This window comes from Pseudopipra pipra, chromosome 8 (genome assembly GCF_036250125.1).
Source record: "Pseudopipra pipra isolate bDixPip1 chromosome 8, bDixPip1.hap1, whole genome shotgun sequence".
Classification (NCBI taxonomy): domain Eukaryota; kingdom Metazoa; phylum Chordata; class Aves; order Passeriformes; family Pipridae; genus Pseudopipra; species Pseudopipra pipra.
This window is the reverse complement of record NC_087556.1, coordinates 27912825-27932588: the sequence shown is the minus strand read 5'-3', so window position 1 is coordinate 27932588 and position 19764 is coordinate 27912825. Positions and strand designations below refer to the sequence as shown.

Genomic DNA, 19764 nt, shown 5'->3' with positions numbered 1-19764 from the left:
ATGACTGCATGGTTATATCGGTTCGAACTCCAGTTTGTATTGAGAACTCTGTGCTTGGGTATCACCAGATGGGCTTTGTGGCAGCTTGGAGGGGGCACTAAGAAAGGCAAAAACGTTGGATTAAAGTTTTAGGCCTTGCTGTTGCGGATCTTAGCATAGAACGTACAACATGGGATCAGTCTTATTCCTTATGGCTCGTAGCTTGGCCATGACTGAAGTTTCTTTGCAGTGACAGAAGAGGAAGGTATTGCCACTTTACAGTTTCTCTGGGTGAAAATGCTGGAATTCCTATTTCAGTATCTCTCCATAACAGAGCAGTTTAATTTGTAGTGTTTTGCACGTATATTTTACATCACTATGTTGTTTTAATATGTTTGCCCTTTCTTTTTTCTTTGGCGAAGGGAGAATTATTTGCTATGCTTATTATATAAATTATAAAACTTCCATTTCAAAATAATAATGCAAGTTTAGACTTCTTTACTGCTTTTTAATCCAATAAGCCTGTAATGTCACTTATGTCAGCAGCATGTTCAGATTTAGGGGTGTGCTTTTTTATAGAGCACTCCTTCTGAGGAGTTTGCAAACTGGTTTGACTGCAGCTGGACCAGACATATAAAATATACTGTGAGATAGGATTGGGAGAGAACATTAATGACATTTTTTGTAGATCATAGGTGCCCTCGAGAAGCAAGTGATAAAAGAATGAAGTCATGGAGTGCAAGAGAATAGTAAGCCCTGGAAAGTGGCTGAAATGTGTATCCTTGTGGCTGCATGGTTTAAGCCATGCAGTGAAGAACAGTGGAAAATTATCAAGGGAGCATAGTGACCTGTAAGGGGAAGAAGAGCAGAGAGAGAGAAGCATGCTGGAAGCTGATTGGTGTGCTGTGGAACTTGAATGTGCTGGTTTTTTTAGCATATTAAAATCTTGCTGATTTTTAGCTGCAATGAAACATCTTTAGAACTGAACTTTTATCGAAAGGTGAAAAAATACCAATTTGCTAATTTATTGCTAGATGCCCATCACTGAAATTCTGTGTGCGCTTCTGTATAGGTTTATATACATATATATATACACACACATATGTGTGTTATTATTTTGCAGTTTCTGATCTTCAGTTCCACTCCTGTGTCATGGATGAAACTGCTTTGTCCCTTGGAACAATAGATGTTTCCTATTTGTCCGCCTCAGCAGACTGCAGCATCAGTAGATGTAAGCATTCCAGTGAAGAATGGGTAAGTAAAAATTGTGAATGTTACTGGCCATATTTATTTTATTGTTTCTTCAAGTTGAAGGTGGACATTTTTATTGTTGTGAAGAACAAAGATAAGGCATTACTTCTCTTGTGCATGGTACAGTTTGGTTTTAATTTAACTTGAAATGTAAGGAGGATCCAACAATTCATTTCTCTACCAAAGACTAATGTTGCTAGAAAAGAAAAACCCTATCAAACCCTATTGATAGTCTTACAGTCCTCTGGTGTAATGTTACTAATCATTTTATGTAGCAGTAAATGTACAGAATCCCCTTCTGGAGTAGCTCAAAGTGAAGCAGAAAGTCAAATAGAAAACTTGTTACTCTTTGCATTATGTAGTATAAAATGCGCAGGTAAAAAGGAGCATGAAGCTGAAGATACAAAGTCGCATAGCCGTTGAAGCTGGAGCTTTTCATGCAATACAGAAGGCAGAAAAAATTGGTGGATATAAATAAGAAACCTATTAAAAGTCTATGTCCTCTGTTGAGTGAGTCTTGGGATTTGGAGGAGACAAAGTGTCAGTGAGCGGACTGGGCTGGGTGGAGCCAAAAGAGCCACATGGGGACTGGGTTGATGCTGGTTGGTTTAGCAGCATAGGTCAGGAGAAATTAGACATGGATTTGGAGAGGAGGGCTTTGAACTTGATCTGGAAGAAGAACTGAAGACATGTTTAGAGTTGAGGGGGAAAGACAGATGTCCTGGCAGCTGGGTTTTCTATCTAGCTAGAGCTAGATGACATCAGACAGCAAGCTGCGGTAACCAAGAGATCTGTGAGAAAGTGGGATAAGGGCAGGCAGGACAGAAGAGATAGGAAGGAGATTTTCTAAGAAAGTAGTGGTGAGTTCAGTAAAGGGTTGGAGGCAAGCAGAAGAAGGACACTATTACAAAGTCGGTTTAATTTGGTGTTAGCATTACAGAAAGTTGGACAGAAAGGGATTATGGCAGGCTTAGGTCTTGATGCTTCTTTATTTCAGATGGAAGATTTACCCTTGGAATATTTCCCAGGTGACTTCAATACTCTTGCCAAGTGTGATATGTGCACAATTCAGTTTTTAGGCATCTGCAGCATTGCTTTTGACTTTCTGGTTGTTTCTCACTGGGCTGAGTATATGATGATGTATTTGTGTTTTACAGCCCTTATGCTGGTTTAAGGTATTGGTTCTACCCTGCTGCTCTTCCACGTTAATGTGCAATTTTAAACATCATTTTGGTTTTGTTTTGGTTTGTTTCTGTAACTTCCCTTTTAATACTGAAAGTAACTTCCCTTTGAATAAAATGTATGGTTTAGAAATGGCAACCCAGTGCTCATTCTCAGGCAAGCAATAATTCAGTAGAATTTAATTGAAACAATCTTTGAAAGCATACTTAACAACAATTTTTACATAGTGTTCTAACATGGAGAATGAGTTCTGTGAATCCAGCTACTCTGGATTATTTGGTTGTGTAACCTTCAGATAGACAGTGTAACCTTGGAGAAGGCACAGGGGTTCCTTTTTCATATCACTCTACACGAAACTGCTGGAAAGTGCCTTCAGAGTCTGCTGAGTTAATTTTTTGGATACACTGAGTCTTGTTGCAATTTTACAGATGTGATGTTCAGTTGAAGCTTCAAATATATTGCTCATATTACAAGCATGTTTACACTATTGAGAATGTAGTTTACTGTTAATTTCTTTCACTTTTCTCAGCTGGCAGTTTCCTTGGTGTTTCTTAGTTAGTTATTGTTTCTTTTAAAATTTTGTGTGTCAGCATGTGCTGCAGTGCTTAGATACATCAGTACAACACTGAGATTTTGCTTTTATTTTTAAAATCACATCATATGGAGATAACATAGTTTATTTTAGAAAAATCTTGGAAAAATTTGTGCTTTATGTATATGTGCGTCTGACAACTCCTCTTACTCAAAGTTTTCCCATACACAGTAAAACATATATTTCTACATATTTACACAGTGGTCTTTTGTTCTGCAGGGAGAGTATAACTCTCGTCCCACTCTTTTCCGATCTGCCACTTTAAAATGGAAGGAGGCTCTGCTGAGCAGAAAAAGGCCGTTTGTGGGACGATGTTGCTATGTATGCACTCCCCAGAGCCGGGTAAGAAGATTATAGACTGGATTATGTTTGACAATAATGCATAGTTGCAGCATAATGAATTTTCAGTAGTTTCCTTACTTTCAGAATTAAGGTCACAGTGTTTTTACTTCATAAAGTTTTGCGCCATTGTTTGTGGTTATATTTCTTTGTCATGGAATTAATGGATGACACAGACTTGCTGTGATGCTTAGTCTCCCACCTTTCAGTGCGGATTTACTCCTTGCACAAAACTCTCCAGCTCCGCAGAATTATCTCTAGGAAATGGTATGGCAAAATTATCTGCTCTGTTAAATTAATAACGGGAATTTGGTGCACATGAAAGTGTTAAAGCTTGCTTTTAGGACACTTTATTTCTCTATCCACAGAATAAATGCAGTTTCAAAACTAAGCAGTATGCCTCCCTTCAAACTTGGTCAATCCTGTACATGAGAGGACAAGTCAGTTTTCTACACCTGGCTGATTCCTTGCTTCTCTGCCCAGCCTGGAAACAAGGAGTGCCAGTTGCCATAGTGGAAATATTTGTCTGCTGGGAACAGTGTCAAGATGGTGGCTCTAAAGAGGTTGCGCAAACTGATTTAAAATGTGAACTTCATTGAACTGCAGTGGGCAGGCTTTCTGTAAGCTGAAGATGCAAAATGCTGATAAATGGCATAATATAGTTTGCAATAAGTTCGTCCTGTAATTTGACTGTGTGTACAGCCCGGGCTTTAAATTGCACAGTTACACCTGCATTGAGCTCCATCATTGGCTGAACTAGAGTGAAAATTTGCTTGTCTCTTTGACCAAGGAGAAGTTATTATTTCACTCGATTCCTCTGCCAGAGCAGAACATTCCAGCAATGATACACAAATGTGGTGTAGAAATCCAAATGTGCTGTGAAGGCTACATATGATTTGGGAAACAAGATAAGCAATTAGATAAACTGAGAGACTACTTCTAACAGACAAGTCAAGTGCTTTGACGTGTGAAAAGTTGTGTATGAATCCTCAGTTTAGGGCTTTATACATTTAGTAACTTGCCTGTTAGTAATTAGGCTATTCATCTCAAGCTGGGAATTACGCTTTAAAAATAAAAATCTTGTTCTGTATTTTGTCCATTTAATAGGAAACTAATTAACTATCCTGAGATCCCTCTTAAGGTAGGGGCATGACCTATCGAGCCCTTTATTGCCTTCTGCTATAAGGAGAAAATACCATCCTTGCACAGTCAGTAACAAAGAAGATCCTCTCTTTAGACTCCAGATTTTTTTTTTTTGATCTGCCTTTTTAATTATTTCTCTTAAGGAAAAGAAATGAACGAGTGAGACAGCTTTCCTTAAGTGTGTCGGCCAAACTAACAGCTTGGTAGTTCTGAGAGTGGCAGGTCTTGAGTCTCCCTCTCGTTTTCCTTCTTGCTCTCCTAGGGGCTGATCAAGTTCACTAATCAAGCAGAAAACTACCTGCTTTATTCATTTAGTCTTAGTTTTTAGTCTAGTTCTTAGTTTTCAGTCTTGTCTGAATGAAGGTGGCTCATTAAGGGATGTGGTGAATGCTAGACATGCTCTTAGTTAAGGAGGGATGGTGAGGGATAGTGTTCAGCAGGAAAGGGTAGGATGTGGTGGTGGGAGCTGGGCTTCTTGCAGCAGTAGAGAGATCCTGTATCGGCTCAGTTGGTCTCACAGAACCAGATCCTCTGCCTGACACAGGATTGAGGAAGAGTTAAATAAGGAAAAGCTAAAGTATGACGTTACAGCTGGAGGATGAGCTTCGCAGAGCGAGGTTATAACTTAACGATTAGAGCACTGGAATGGATTTGGGCATTCCATGGTACTTAACTTTGTTGCTGGTTTTTCTGTGGGAGAATAAGAACAAGTCACTTCTCTTCTCTTTGCCAGAACATTTCATCAACTTTTAAGATCCACAAAAAATCACCAGTGAATAGTCAAAGAAATTAGCATTACCTTGAAGTTTCCTCTTAAGAGCTTAAAGCAACAATTGGTTGATTGAATGTACGGCACAGTTATGCTTTAGCAGGGGGGTAGAAGACTCTGTGCTCCCACTGTAGCCCATAATTTCTACCTGATTTGCAAATTACATAGGACACTTGTATATTTTAATTTGTGGCGAATAGTGTGTCCTAAACAAAATACAAGCAAATGACTCTTATCTGACTCGCATTGCAGAATTGGTGGTGAGACTGTTCTGCAGCTCTGCTACTGGTAACCATCTTTCTCCTTCACTGTCCTGTTTTTGTCTTCTTTGACATGTACAGTTCCAGTAGTTTTAGCTGTAATTCACTGCTGGCATGGAACCAGTTTTATAATTGCGTATTATCTGGATAGAAAGAAATTAGCCTCTCGGTCAAGGTATTTCCTCAGAATATGGAAGATTAAAGTTTAGGTCTTTCTGCCAAGGAATATTTGTTTATCTAGAGTGGAACTGCTCCTAAACTCTCCCTAGTTAATAGCTTGGAATGTGGAGTCTGTAACAAGGGTCTAGAAGGCTGGATTGAGTTTGTTGTTCAGGCAGAGCAGGAATGTGGAGATTTGCCACCGAACTGTGGATGGATATCCTGACCCTTGGGCTGTTGTTACATGATGCCTGATCTGCTGGCAAACTGGATATCACAGACTGGGCATCAACTGCTTGTGGTTATACTAATGCTGAATGTGGCTTAATAAAGTTCTGTCTAAAGATGAGTTCTGTATTATGACAAGTCCTGGTTTATATTGCGTCAGAATACAATGAAATATTGTGGCTTGAAGAATACAGCCAATGCAACCACGCAGTAAAGCCTAGAGAATTCTGTGAAAGTACTGGAGTTCGGAATAGTGACTCGAATTTCATTTTCATTTTGGAACAGTTTGTGTGTACTGTATGAGCAGGTTCAGTGCTTCTCTGGTTTGGGGTTTTTTTATAGTACAAATGGAAAACATTGCATTGTCTTAAATGTTATGGTGAGTGTAATAGACACAGCTATTCTTATGTAACGAAATAATTCACCAGTCTTTTCTTTTCTTGGTTTTACAGGATAACTTTTTCAATTCTAGTATTCCTTCTTTGGGTCTACGTAATGTCATATATATCAATGAAACACATACAAGGTAATGTAGCAAGTCTTTCTTTTACTTTTAAAATCCAGTGTGTTCTGACAGAGAAATGTTTTATGACAGAGAAATCTCTAGGGTAGTCCAGACTGAGTGAATATATGTTGTGGTCCTAAAATGCAGAAAGTGGTGCTGCCTTCAGGAAAGTAATGTACTTGTTAAATCTGGCTGTGTGTATTTGGGAGCTGGGCAAAGTCCATTGGGGTTATAGACAAGGAGCGTAAGCGTCAAACTTGTTTCACAAAAACTGGAGCACCTCTAGATCCTTTAGTGCAAATGGTAACATCTGTGGCATAATGCTGAGAAAAGCTGATTTATTCCTATGTGCAGAATGACTTCAGACTTCATTTTAATTTACTGAGCAGATCTGGCTCACAATTTAGGCATTGACTATTATCAGTAATGGCAATTAAATCTGAATATGTCTTAAGATACTTTTTCTGCCTCAGTGGCAGAGTGCAGCTCCTGAAAAATGGTGTATATAACCTAAAAATGATGATGTATCTTTGCACTAATGGAAGCTATCTTGAGTTCTGGGACAAAGATACTGGAATTAAGCACAAATATTCTGTTCTTTGGAAAGTTAATAATGCTTGCTTAGTTTTTTTTCAATAATCATTAGCGTAAGCAGGTCCTGCAGTGTTTGTCATAGAGTCAGAGCAAACAAAGAGAGGCCAGCAGCCTAAAAGAAATGAGCCAAAGTGTCTGAGTGGAAGAAAGGCAGTATTGTGCTGTGCTTGAGAGGGAGGAAGCTAATGTTAGAGACTGTTCCTTATTACACTTGAATTAATTATGGTTTTTTTAAGAGTTGAGCTTGTAGTTTAGGATACAGAATAATAACAGAAATAGTGTTTAATTTTAACTGTTTTTTTTAAATTAGTTTCAGAAGTCTGATGATTGAATCGTTTTGAATGGTCAAAGTTACTTAAACTGGAAATAAAAGGGCAAAAGATATGGGTTAATGAACTATTCTGAAATAAATGCCTTTAGCTCAGAATGTCATTATGGTGTGAAAAATGACAGTTTTAATGAAGTTCTGTGGTCCCATGTGGTTACAAAGTCACAGTTTCCCAGCCTTAGACAGCAAGAGGGATTCTCTTTAACTGCTGGAGTACTGTAACTGTATTGAGACGTTATCACAGCCTTTGGCTGAGGTATGACTGCCAGTTTTTTAATATATCTTGACTGAGTCCATTCTGTGTGGTTTTTGTCTTTTCTCATTGCTACATGATCAGCAAACAGATTTTCCTAATTAAACTACATCATGTCTAAGCTGTAAAACGAATGAAGAGGTCTTCATACCTTGACAGATACCTGCAATATCTGTATGCTGCTGTGATGATATGTTCATAATTACCAAAATCGTTGTCAGAAAGAAGCATATCCTTATCTTTGCTTTCTAGAAAAATTAATAAGGCTCTCAAACTCCAAAGAGAAGGGGAAAAGGAAAAAAGCAATTAAAACAGAGTTACCAGTCTGCTTCTCTGACAGCATGAATAGCAAAATTCTTTGTCCTTTGAGGCGGTCTGAATATTTGTGTAACCATTATGTGTCAAGACTGTGCCAGTGGCTTGTGCATGTTCACTCATCTTAATTACAGTGCAAGGGGCCTGTGTGCTCAGGTAGTTTGGCCTTTTGCAGTGTAGAAGTTCCTTCTCATCTTTCCTAGCTGTTTATAACACATGTATAAATTTACTGAAATGTGGTAGGGAGTTTTAACAGCCAAGATCAGTAACTCAGGTGGTGACAAGCAGTGAGACCTTGGCAGCACTCCAGCATGGAAACCACCCACGGTTCAGTTTGGGACACTCACTAGAAAATCAGCCATGCATTGCACCAAGAGACCTCAGGACAAGGGTTTTACGTAATATTCAGTGCTCTGGCCTCAGGAATGGCCAGAATTTATTTTTTTGTCCAACTCTAAATTCTGACTGGTGGCATCAGCTCTGCTGTTCCGGCGTCCCAGCTGTTTGTTTTGTGGGGTGACCCACGTAAGTGGTGGCTTGTCCAGTCCTGGCCTGGTAAGGGGGGTGAGGAGGAAAATACTAGTGCATATTCACTGCTGGGGATTTTTAGCCCTTCCTGTTTCACTTGCATGTTCTGTGATGTTTGGTGTTCAAAGTAGTGTTTTGTCAGGTGATTGCTGCTTGTATGATCTAGACAGTAAAGGACAGGGTTAATTTGGAAAGAAGAGACTGTCCACATAAGAGAAATTGCCTTAAACACTTGAATTTATAGAGATTTACTGTTATTCAGGGGTTCTGCTCCTGCTAAAACTTTGCAAGGAGAAGGTGTGTAGGAGGCACATAAAACTGGGTATTTAAAAACACTAGGAGGGAAGAAAAAGTTATTAAAAAAGCGTTTTTAGTTTTTGTGGCTAATGCAAACTTCTTTTCAGAAGTATCTGTGAGAGTTTACCCTGTGCTTACGTGAGCAACTTTCCCAAGAGGACCCAGTGTGCCTTCAAGAAGTTGACAAACCTCTTAGCTGGGCATTTACTTTCCTTGGTGGAAAGTCAACAAATTGGAAATCACCACTACCTCTTCTTTTGACCTTATTGAGCTGGGGAGTTGGTTCCAGCAGAGGCACAAAATGTATATGCTGGTTTGTTTACTACTTTCCTGTGATACCATGGGTGTTTTAAGGCCAGTGTCACCCTGGACTGAAGTGATGCAGACCCCAGTTGTCTCAGATATTTTGTGCTGTATATGAGTTACTTCATCTATAACATGGACATATTGGCAATTTACTAGCAGATAAAGAAGCTTTTAGGCAGCCCTTCATAAAACTTTACTTACTTTTGCTACTTAATTGTATTTTAGGTATTTTTCATACTATTTTTTTTGGCAGTCAAATATTTTGATAATCACACTGAAATACCCATTTTATTTTTGTAGGTACAGGGGGTGGCTTGCAAGACGGTTTTGTTACGTCCTTTTTGTGCAAGAAAGGGATGTTCATAAGGGTATGTTTGCCAAGAATCTGACAGAAAATGTGCTGAATAACAACAGGTAAGATAATGCAAAATAAACTGTTTTTTAAATTAGTATATATGATATAAGAATTTGGAAACTGCAAGTTTTAGAAATCAGACTGTTAAAAATACCAGAAAATACAGTGTCTTTAGCACAGCCTTTCAGGGCTGTAGCTGGCAATTTCTGTTTGAATAGTAAAAGAGGGGATTAAAGAAGTACAAGTCTCCATATGAGTGATGCCTAGTGGGGGAGCACCAGCCAATACACAGAAAAATAAATTGCTACACGGGAGCTCTTTAAACTTTTGTTTATCTAATTCATGTAAATCATTACCACCAAAGTCATACTGCAGTTATCAGAAATTGTCAGTGTTTCAGAAGTAATAGGAAAGCAGCATTTTGAAGTACCCTGAGTGTACACCTGGAGCACGAGGCAAAAATAGAAAAAGGCTGTAGAGTGAAATTCCCACCCTTTACTTTGAGGAGCCTGTTTTCAGTTTCATAGATCACATTTTAAATGGCATGCTGAGCCCTTGATTAGCTATTAAGGGATCAGTTTCCCCTGTACATAAAGAAATTCAACCACATGCCCCCTCCTTGAGCCTACTTTTTTGTCAGAAGGCATGCACTGCCTACATTAACATTCCTAATTCTCCTGAATTTTTAATGTTTGAGTCTGTCTGAAGATGATAGTGTTGCTTTTGAAAAGTAAAGCAGACTGCATTGTACCATAGTTATAGTGTGTTAAACCACTTAATCTCACTTAGATTTGTTTCAAATGGGAAAAATAGGCCTTACAGATTTTGTTACACTTTGTAAAACTGAGAATTCAAGGGGAACAATACTGTAGAAGTTCAAAATAGCAACTGCAGTAATCTATCTAATGAGGTAAGTGAGAGTGCTATGACAGGAAAAAGAAAATATTAAAAAAAATGAGATTTCATCTGTTCTTCATGAATTTTTAACCTTATTGACCATTTCTGAAAATTGGCAGTCTCTTAATATTAGTGCCTGTGATTTGCATATATACTATTTTATATGGTCAACTTTGAGTGTACTCAGCCATCAACTGCATGTTAAATCAGAGCTTAGAAAACTACTGAATTAGATTGAATGCATGTGGAGTATACAATACTTCAGCGTAAATGGTTTTTTTATGTTTACTCCTGTAGTAATGCAGAGCACATTCTCAGCAGTTGTTGTGTGTGTCTTGGACTCTTCTGTGTCATACATTTTATTTTTCAATGTTAGAGTCCAGAAGGCCATAGTAGATGAAGCTTCTGAACCAAATGCTCCAGGTAGTTTTACTCCAACGGATCCTAAAGCTATCAACAAAGTGAAGAAGAAAGCTAGGAAAATACTCCAAGAAATGGCAGCAAATGTGTCACCTGCTTTAATCAGGTGAGAAAAATGTCTCATTGGTTTTTTAAGTGGGTGGAAGAATGGAAAAGCTCTTTATAATAACAACAGAGCTTGTAACACATAATGCATAAAAAGTGAATAATTATTCTAAAAATAATACATTATTCATAAAAATCCCTTTTTTATTATTAGCTAACAAAATAGTAGTTATTCTTCATTTTCAGATGCAGCAGAAACCTATTCCTTTACAAGGAGTAAATCTTACAAGATTAAATACAAACCTTTTTTTCCTCTCAAAACTAAGTTTGGTACTAATGCTTAGACCAATATTGGCATAATTTCAGTCTCATATGGGCAAGAGCAGTTATCTGCAGCACCATGGACTGTGAAAGATCATTTTTCCAGTAGCCTATTCAGTATTCTAATCTGTAGTTATAAATACCTCAGAGAGAGTCTTTATTTTAGATAAAATCTTCTACTGTGCCTTTACAACTAAGCATGAATTTGTCATGTTCCTAGTTCATCAACTTTTTGTTGCAAGTTCTAGATTTTTTGTAACTGTTGTAAGTTCTCCTAGATAACATGCAGTCACCTAACATATCACCTAATTAGCTGTAATAACTTAGTTATTACAGTTGATCATAGGACCTCAGTTAACTTTCCCCACAGATGGTGGTCCTACCCTTTGAACAGGCTTCACTGAGGTTGATCAGTGTCATAACTACAGGAGACTGAAATGTGGTTACTAACCATAGATGAAAACTTGTTTGGCAATTGGATTTTACAGTATTTTTGTTTGAATATAAAGTAATCAGATTTTATGGCTTTGCCTTTAGTCATAGAGAAGCAATATAAAAGAGAGGCAGAACTGAATGAAGCTTTTTGGGTTTTGTTTGCTCTTCCTTTAGGTTGACTGGCTGGGTGTTACTGAAGTTGTTTAACAGCTTTTTCTGGAATATCCAGATCCACAGAGGTCAAATAGAAATGGTCAAAGCAGCAACAGAGGTAAGGAAGGGTTGGAAAAAATCTAATAAGGTAGATTTCTGATGTAGTGTGTGTGAATATTTACAGCACTTTCTATTGTTATGAGAGTTTTGCTAAGTCTGTATGAAGTGAGATTGTAGATAGAACTGTCTTGTATCTGTGAAATAGGGTTCTTAATTAAATATAATGCTCTGAGTTGTGTAACCTAAAATATGATGGGAATTCTGATTTTACCTTTGCTTCAGTATCAAATTTTAAATATCAGACTGCATGATTATCTCAGATAACATGCATCCAACATTTTTCTTCTTTTTTTAAGCTGAGGCAGCCAATAATAAACTAGTAGATATATTTAGGATTTTTCACTTTTACCTTGATTTGGAATAAAAATCTTTAAGAAATAAACTCTTCCTATTTCTTACTAGCAGTACATTCCCAGTTCTTTGATACTCATTGAAATTGGTCAAACAAATTCCTAAATTCTACCATTTTCTTTACACTCGAATTGATTCTTTTTGCAGGATTTACCTTAAAAATATTGATTAGATAAATGAAACAAACAAACTAACAAGTTTCCTATTATTTTCTGTTGTTTTTTGATTATAGTATTAGGGAACCCCACTATTCATAGATCCTTGCTAATATCTAATGGAAATACCAGTACTTTTGATGATACTGAAGATTTGTCCGCATCCCTTTAACTGTTTGATTATTGTCTGAAGAAACTGGGTGTATTAATTAGTGCTAATGTAATGCATGCAACTGAAAACTGCAGTCCATGAAAATTAAGTACGGTTGACTAAAAAAATCTCATTGTCACAGCTGAAGGAAAACCAGAAGTAAAAAAACTCAATGATGGTAACTGGAAAAATACCATCAGTTCAGAGAAGATGATGCTAGCAATCTCAGTGAAGGATTTTAAAAAAAGGAGTAATATTCCACATTTCTTACCAACTGCCTTCTCTCTTTTTTCCTTCTCTCCCCACCACAGATGAATTTGCCTCTTATCTTTTTGCCTGTTCACAAATCCCACATTGACTACCTGCTTCTCACATTCATTCTTTTCTGCCACAACATCAAAGCACCCTACATTGCTGCAGGGAACAATCTCAACATCCCCATCTTCAGGTAATAACCTCTTCTTATTTGAAAAAGACTGAGGTGGCGGGATCTGACCTGTTGTGCAATATGTCTTATGTCCAAGTACAAAAATATCTGAGTATTGCTGGGCCATCATGTATAACACGCTCAGAGAGAGAAGCTCTATCATAACCCAACTAGGGTAAGGAAGGGTATTCCTTCATCCTGGGAGTCTCAAAGTGGATAGGTGACTAGGAAAAGATGACTGTGAAAAAGTGTGGTGAATGGACAACACTTCATGAAATTTGGTGAGCTGGCTAGTGGGCACCAACACTACTGGGTGAATAATACTTTGTGGGAAAGTACTCCACTTTAGTCTGTGTTTAAATTATTTTTCTGGTGGCTGAAGAACTGAAGGTCTTTCATGCAATATTTTGCCATTGAGACAGAATTTGGCCATAACCGATTTCTAAAAAGACACTGGATATTGCAGGAAGTGATGAGGAAAGAAGGAGGATACCTTGGCTTCAAGGGTATTTGCACCAGTAGGTGCTGGTCTGTAATAATCATCATGAGAAAGGCATTCAGGCTCAATAAATTATCAATTAAAATGCTATTTATTAGGGCCAGCAGTATAAGGAAAGAGAGATTAGCATAGATAATCCAGCATCCCTTTAGGCACTGGGAACCCTGTGTTCTGCAGAATTCAACAGGCCTCTGATCCACAGCCAGCCTGTGGACCCTGTCTGCAGAAAGGGTTACCCCAATTTGGTCCTTTGAGGTGGTGTAGGATTTGCTTGCAAGAAAACAACTCTATTCATCATTTCTTCTGCCAAGCAGAAAGGATGTTCTTGTGAGAGCTTCTTGCTGCACTGTAAGATAAAGGCAAGACCGTGCAGTTGTTGTAATTGCTGGTGTGAAGTGGGAGCTGCCTGCCAATTGCTCTGTTAAAATGAGCTGGCTGAGCTGATCCTGCAGCTGAGGCGTATGTGCAACATGGGCATGAAGATATTGTTTGTGCAGCACAGCACAGACTCAGGACAGCTCAGCTTAACTGTTAGGTGGATCACCAGCATCTCAGTGTACAAGTCCAAGAAAGTGGCCTGTCAAGGGAGTGAAATGGAGCAGGACAGGATAGAGAAGCCTGTTTCATAAGTTAAATGGAGAAATAATTGTATGGTCCTGTCATGTGCAAGTAGTATAGTACAGTTTAGTCTTTGGGAATGTCAATTATTTCAGTTCTTGTTGTGTGCTAGGAATTTTGTGCTGGATGTGTAGTATCTTCCTGCAACTAAGTTCAATGAGTATAATCCTTCTTTATTCTGCAGCACGTTGATCCGCAAGCTAGGAGGGTTTTTCATTCGTCGGAAGTTGGATCCGAGTCCTGGTCGTAAGGACTTCCTCTACAGAGCTTTGCTCTATGTGGTACGCATTTCTTGTTGTTTCTGTAGGTAGCATTTCAGTTGGATTCAAGTGGGAAAGTGAGTTCCATCTGTCTGGAGATCTATTTTACCGCTTTGAATTTGTCTTTGGTTTCTTGCTGCAAAAAGGGGATTCATTTTTGTATGAACTCTTGAATTTATAGAATTAAAGAAAATTGAATGCTCAGCCCCTTTGAGGATGAGCAGATTTCCACCTTGCATAATCGCTGCTAAAGAATGTGGAATCAATGCTCCCTGAATTAATGTTAGGCCTTGTTTCTCTGATGTCTTTTGTTCTGAGGCATATCTACACTGATTCTGTTAACATAATGGAATTCTCTGTTTATGATGGGTTGATGTAATCCTTTGTGCCATTCAGTGTAATAGTTGTATTTGCATCTTGGAAGATGGGATATGCTGGGGAACCAGAAGAAGAGATGAATGTGAATTGACTAGATCAACTGTTGCTAAAGATGCTCTTTGAACAAAAGTCATTATACTGCTTGTATATTCATGCAAATTCAGTTGCAGATTCGTCTGGGTTTGTGTCAAGCATTAATTATTGCTTTTTTTTCACAAGTGTTCGTGCCAACCCATGATCTTCTGATACTTTTAAAAGGAAATGGTTGCTGACAATATATTTCAAATGTGAATTTGCCAATATAATTAGATATTTATTTTTTCTCTTTTCCAATCTTTTTGTATTCAGCACATAGAAGAACTGTTGAGACAGCAACAGTTTTTAGAAATATTCTTGGAAGGCACACGGTCTCGAAGTGGAAAGGCATCTGGAGCTAGAGCAGGTCTTTTATCTGTGGTGGTGGATGCTCTCTTCTCAAATGCTACTCCTGATGTCCTAATTATACCCGTGGGAATCTCCTATGATCGCATAATTGAAGGTCACTATAACAGTGAACAGCTGGTAAGAGCAATTGAACAACTTGTTTTGCCTAGGGGATTTTCTGCTTATGTGCAGGAAAATGTGTTAGAGTTAAATGACGTGCTAGTAGTCCTGTCACAGGTACTTGGGATTAGTGTTGAAGAGCAAAGAGCCATTAATCACAAAACCTCTCTGACAGGAAGTGCTGAGGGACAGGTGACATACTTCCACATGCAAATTCATGACATAACAAATAATATGTTCAAGTGGATCTCTGTGGAGAAAAGTAGTTCTCCAGATTTACTTTTAAGTTATAAGGTGTGTCAAAAGCTTTGGCCTTGTTTTGTCTGCTGTTGCATGCATTTTAATTTTAAACATAACCTTTTAATTGTGAAGTGGAAGAAAACCCAAAACAACCACCTCTGTTTTCTAGGGCAAGCCTAAGAAGAATGAAAGTCTTTGGAGTATAGCTAGAGGAGTCTTCAGAATGCTGCGGAAGAATTATGGGTGTGTCAGAGTAGATTTTGCACAACCATTTTCCTTAAAAGTAAGTTTGACTTCTTGAAAATCCATTTGAAGTTTTGACATTTTTGATATTTCAATAATGGGGCACATTTATTTTGATTTTTTCTGTGTGGGTTATCATCAGTAGCATTATCTGCTGAAGTCCATTCTGGTAGGACAAAGTACCCCTGTTTTGATGAATGTGTGAGTCTTTGGGCACATTTGTGTTAAGCTAAAATAGACTCAAAGCTGATGAAAAGGGTTATGTTAGTTTCGAAATGGTTTAAGTGTTCTTACTGGGGTTCTTTGTTTGTTTAGCAAACAATCTTTAAAATGATCCTTGTACCATGCAGTAATCCTTTATGTAGTAGAAACATTAGGAGTTGAAGGAGCCTGAATGCTGTTTTCCAGTTTAAGTAATTTAATGGCATATGGTATTATTGAGGAAGGGCATTTATCTCACTAGATTTTTGAAATTGCTAAGTAAATTAGTAGCTATAAAAGTATTATGATTAGTATATTGTGTATACAGGTGTTTCGTAGCTTCTCAGGGAACGTAGTGGTGTGGTAGTATCTGCCTTCACTCTTTAAATCTTCCCTGATCTCTGCAAAATCTGCTGGTACTATACTTATCTGCATTTCACTAATCTGTATTCTGCCACAGTATGCCTTATTTTTAGTGTGACTTTAATAAGATTAACTACTGCAACAGCAACCTACTAGAACATTATTCAAATTAATTAGGTGTTCTTTTTTCTGCCCTACTTCTCTCAGAAAAGCAGTAGGTTGGAGAGCTTTGGAGGGTTCAGTTACCAGAGCATGAAATTATTGTGACCATCTGCACTGCATTATAATTAGCATAGTAGGGAAAGATACTAATGCACTTCAAGGAGGAGGTTTGGGCTATTCTTGGTAGGGAGTTAACAATTCTTCTTGGATCAGTGTAAGGAAAAGAAGGTTATCTGCCCTCTTAATCTAGAGAAATGCTAATCAGCAACCTCTGTCAGGTCTCATTTGTATGTGTATTCCTTATTATACCTCAGAAGGGTGATAAATGGCATAAATCATTTAAGTATGCCTTAACTAAGATTTGCAGAAGTATAACTGTGGTTATGTCACTGCAGGTTTTTCTAAAGCAGATGAGCTTTGGGGGTTAATTTTGGGCCTCTGCAGTTCTGTGAGCACAGGCTTGGAAGCAGGAGAGAGTGAGCTGGCTGTGAAAGTCTTTTAAGCAGCTTTCCTGGGAGGGAACTGTTTTTCTGAGCAGCAGGTTAAGTGACTCTTTAGTTTCCCATTCTTTACAGAAACTGAAGGAACACAGAGTCCTGCAAACTGAGTAGTGTAAATGCTTAACCTATAAGGAGAGGCTTTTGAGAAATTTGGGATTCAAAAATTCCAAGCATGCAGTGCCCTGCCTGCTTCCTGGGTGCTTATGTCACTGTGAGGGGTCTTGCAACTGGAGTTTGTACACCAGTGTTTACCTACGGAGACGTTCCCCATCCTGGCATTTGACGAAAGCAGCAGCAAGCAATAATTACTTCGTGTTGGTTCTGAATGGGTATTAGGCTTTGCTCTCACTCATGTTAATGAGGTGGTTCTCGTTAATTTAATCGTGGAGAAGCTAGTCTCAAAGGAGTTGTTCCCAGCAGGGTGCTGACAGGGGTTATGTATTGTATTCATTGCATTGTTTTGCATGAAGTACAGATTCCTTGATGTGGGAAGTTTGCTTTTGCATAAAATAAAGTAAAAAATGAATAAGCTGTTGAAAACTTTTAATATCTCTGACCTTATTACTGCTTTTTTAGTGTGAGCTATTTTTAATCACAGTTGCAGTTTGAATAATTGCCTTTTTTCCTATAGTAATATCATCAGTTGAATGCAAGAGTAAAGTGGGAAAAGTACAAAAAATAACAATTCTTATTTTAACAGGAATATGTAAACAACCAAAGCCAAAAACTTGTGCCTGCTCCTCTTTCTTTGGAACAAGCTTTGTTACCAGCTATACTTCCATCAAGGTAGAGATTTTTTTTTTTGTGTTGTTGAGAGGGAGGACAGGTTAGGATTTGTTTGTTTGTCTTTTTAATGTTCTGCATTACATTCCAAGCTGTACTTGAACTCCTCAAGGGTAATCTAATTGTTTATAGAAAATTGAAAAGCTTAGACAATTATAACAGCAGTTTTTTATAAGAATTGCATTCTTTCTGATGAGCTCTGTTTAAATAAATTCGAGGAGGCTTTTAAAAGGTTTTTGGGTTTTGTTTTTGTTTGTTTGTTTGTGGGTTTTTGTTTTGTTTTGCGTTTGGGTTTCGTTTTTTGTTTGTTTGGTTTTTATTTTAGTGACCTCTCTTGGTTTAATTATAAATTTTATAGAATAACTTGGGGAAAAAATGACATGCTTAATGAAAAGTGAAGGATTTGTTTTAAACCTCACTAAGCTTGCACAAGATTTTTGGAATAATTACAAAACAAATAGGATCTGTGAGTGAGTACCCCTTGCTCTCCAGGAGGTGACTGTCACTCAGAACTGCAAAACTGTGGTCAAGGGCTAGATCTGCATTTGTTACATAGATACACAGTTTAGTTGAGGTCTCTGCTGTAACTGTACAAACCTGTGTCCTCCTGGTAGAGACAAAGTCAGTCATTTACCTTTAGAAAGTTGTAGGTCGATACAAAAGACCATTTCTAGCTTGTGGAGAGACTGGGTTCTATCCACCTTTTAGCAGATTTGTTTATTCTACAGTTGTCCATATTCATTGAAGGGAAAAGAGCTGTGGGGTGTAATTGGTGTTACAGCAAAGTCATGAATAGCCATAGAACAAGGTTGCAATTTTTCTTTTGGTAGTCTTATCTTAGATTGTTGTTTAGTGTGAAGAAAGAATCTGTAAAAGTCAGTAGAGCTACTTACAGGGAACATTTTTCTGCCCTTACCAGACTACAGTGGTGTTTTGTCCTCTATTTTGGTTAGTATATATGAAAAAATATCAGTCTAGGTTATTTTACATTTTAATCTAAACCTAAATGTCATCATGTTAATTTTTATTCTGTATTTAGACCTAATGATACTGTGGATGAAAGCGCAGAGGCCTTGCTGCCCAACTCCAGGGATATCACCTGTGAACCCTTCAGAAGAGAGCTGATATCCAACTTGGCTGAGCATATTTTGTTCAGTAAGTGTTAAGAGTATCACTACCACAGAATCATAGAATGGTTTGGGTAGGAAAGGACCTTAAAGGTCATCCAGTTCCAATGCCCGTTGCCATGGGCACGGACACTTTCCGCTAGACCGGGTTGCTATCAACTACCTGGTTTGTTTTGCTGACTGAATGAATTTGTTGTTTGGTAATGTCATACTTCCTAATTCACTCCATTCAGGTGATTGTTTCATGACTTCAAATGCTCTCTTGACAATTCTCTACCCCTTGCCTCCCTCTCTCTTCTTCAAACTTTAATGAACTCTTTTTCCTAATTTAGATTTCTGATTAAGCTTTTTGTTCTGTCTGTTTTGCTAACTTTTGTATTGCTTGGACTAGTATACTAAACTTGCTGTACTCTGAAGTGTTTGATAGTCATACTGGTATACTGATTTTTTACCTCTTCATGTAAGAAGTTATTGGAGTGTCTGAATGGCATTATTTTAAGATCATACTCTCATGAACTCACCTAGCTGCATGGACCAGTGTTGCTAGGTTTTATAGGTTATATGGTGTATGCTTTAGTCAATAGACCTGTGATTTGTGGTACAAGAAATGCATACAAAACAGTACTTAGCTTAGTAAATGTTTAAGCTTTATTCGACCTTCTTAGTTCAAGTTACTTTGATTATTTAAATATTGTTACTATATAGACACAACATACTTTGTGTTTCATTCAGTGGGTACAGTTTGGTGCCAACATCACTGTTATTGTTTTTTAAATAATAGGCACTCTTTCACTTGTAATGATGTTCTGAGTGTTTCAGGTGCTTAACGAGTTTATCTTGTTTACCTCTAGCTGCTAACAAGTCCTGTGCTGTGATGTCTACCCACATTGTTGCCTGTTTGTTGCTGTACAGACACAGGCAGGTAAGGCTTCTGTGTTGCTTAAATAGTCAAACATTACTTTGGCCTTGTTAACTTAAAAAAAAAAAAG

At 37.9% G+C, this 19764-nt stretch overlaps 1 protein-coding gene across 5 annotated transcripts in view; it reads left to right on the top strand.

Moving 5' to 3' along the window:
• Nucleotides 1-19764, top strand: part of GPAM (glycerol-3-phosphate acyltransferase, mitochondrial) — a 32910-nt gene that overhangs the window by 747 nt on the left and 12399 nt on the right. For all 5 annotated transcript variants that reach the window (XM_064663300.1, XM_064663302.1, XM_064663299.1 and 2 more), the window contains 13 exons: nt 1103-1233; nt 3224-3346; nt 6355-6428; nt 9329-9442; nt 10657-10806; nt 11676-11772; nt 12743-12879; nt 14160-14256; nt 14962-15174; nt 15566-15679; nt 17566-17651; nt 18688-18803; nt 19627-19697. In XM_064663300.1, the coding sequence (XP_064519370.1) occupies nt 1132-1233; nt 3224-3346; nt 6355-6428; nt 9329-9442; nt 10657-10806; nt 11676-11772; nt 12743-12879; nt 14160-14256; nt 14962-15174; nt 15566-15679; nt 17566-17651; nt 18688-18803; nt 19627-19697 (1494 nt within the window). In that variant the 5' untranslated portion in view covers nt 1103-1131. The remainder of the gene's footprint in view (nt 1-1102; nt 1234-3223; nt 3347-6354; nt 6429-9328; nt 9443-10656; nt 10807-11675; nt 11773-12742; nt 12880-14159; nt 14257-14961; nt 15175-15565; nt 15680-17565; nt 17652-18687; nt 18804-19626; nt 19698-19764) is intronic.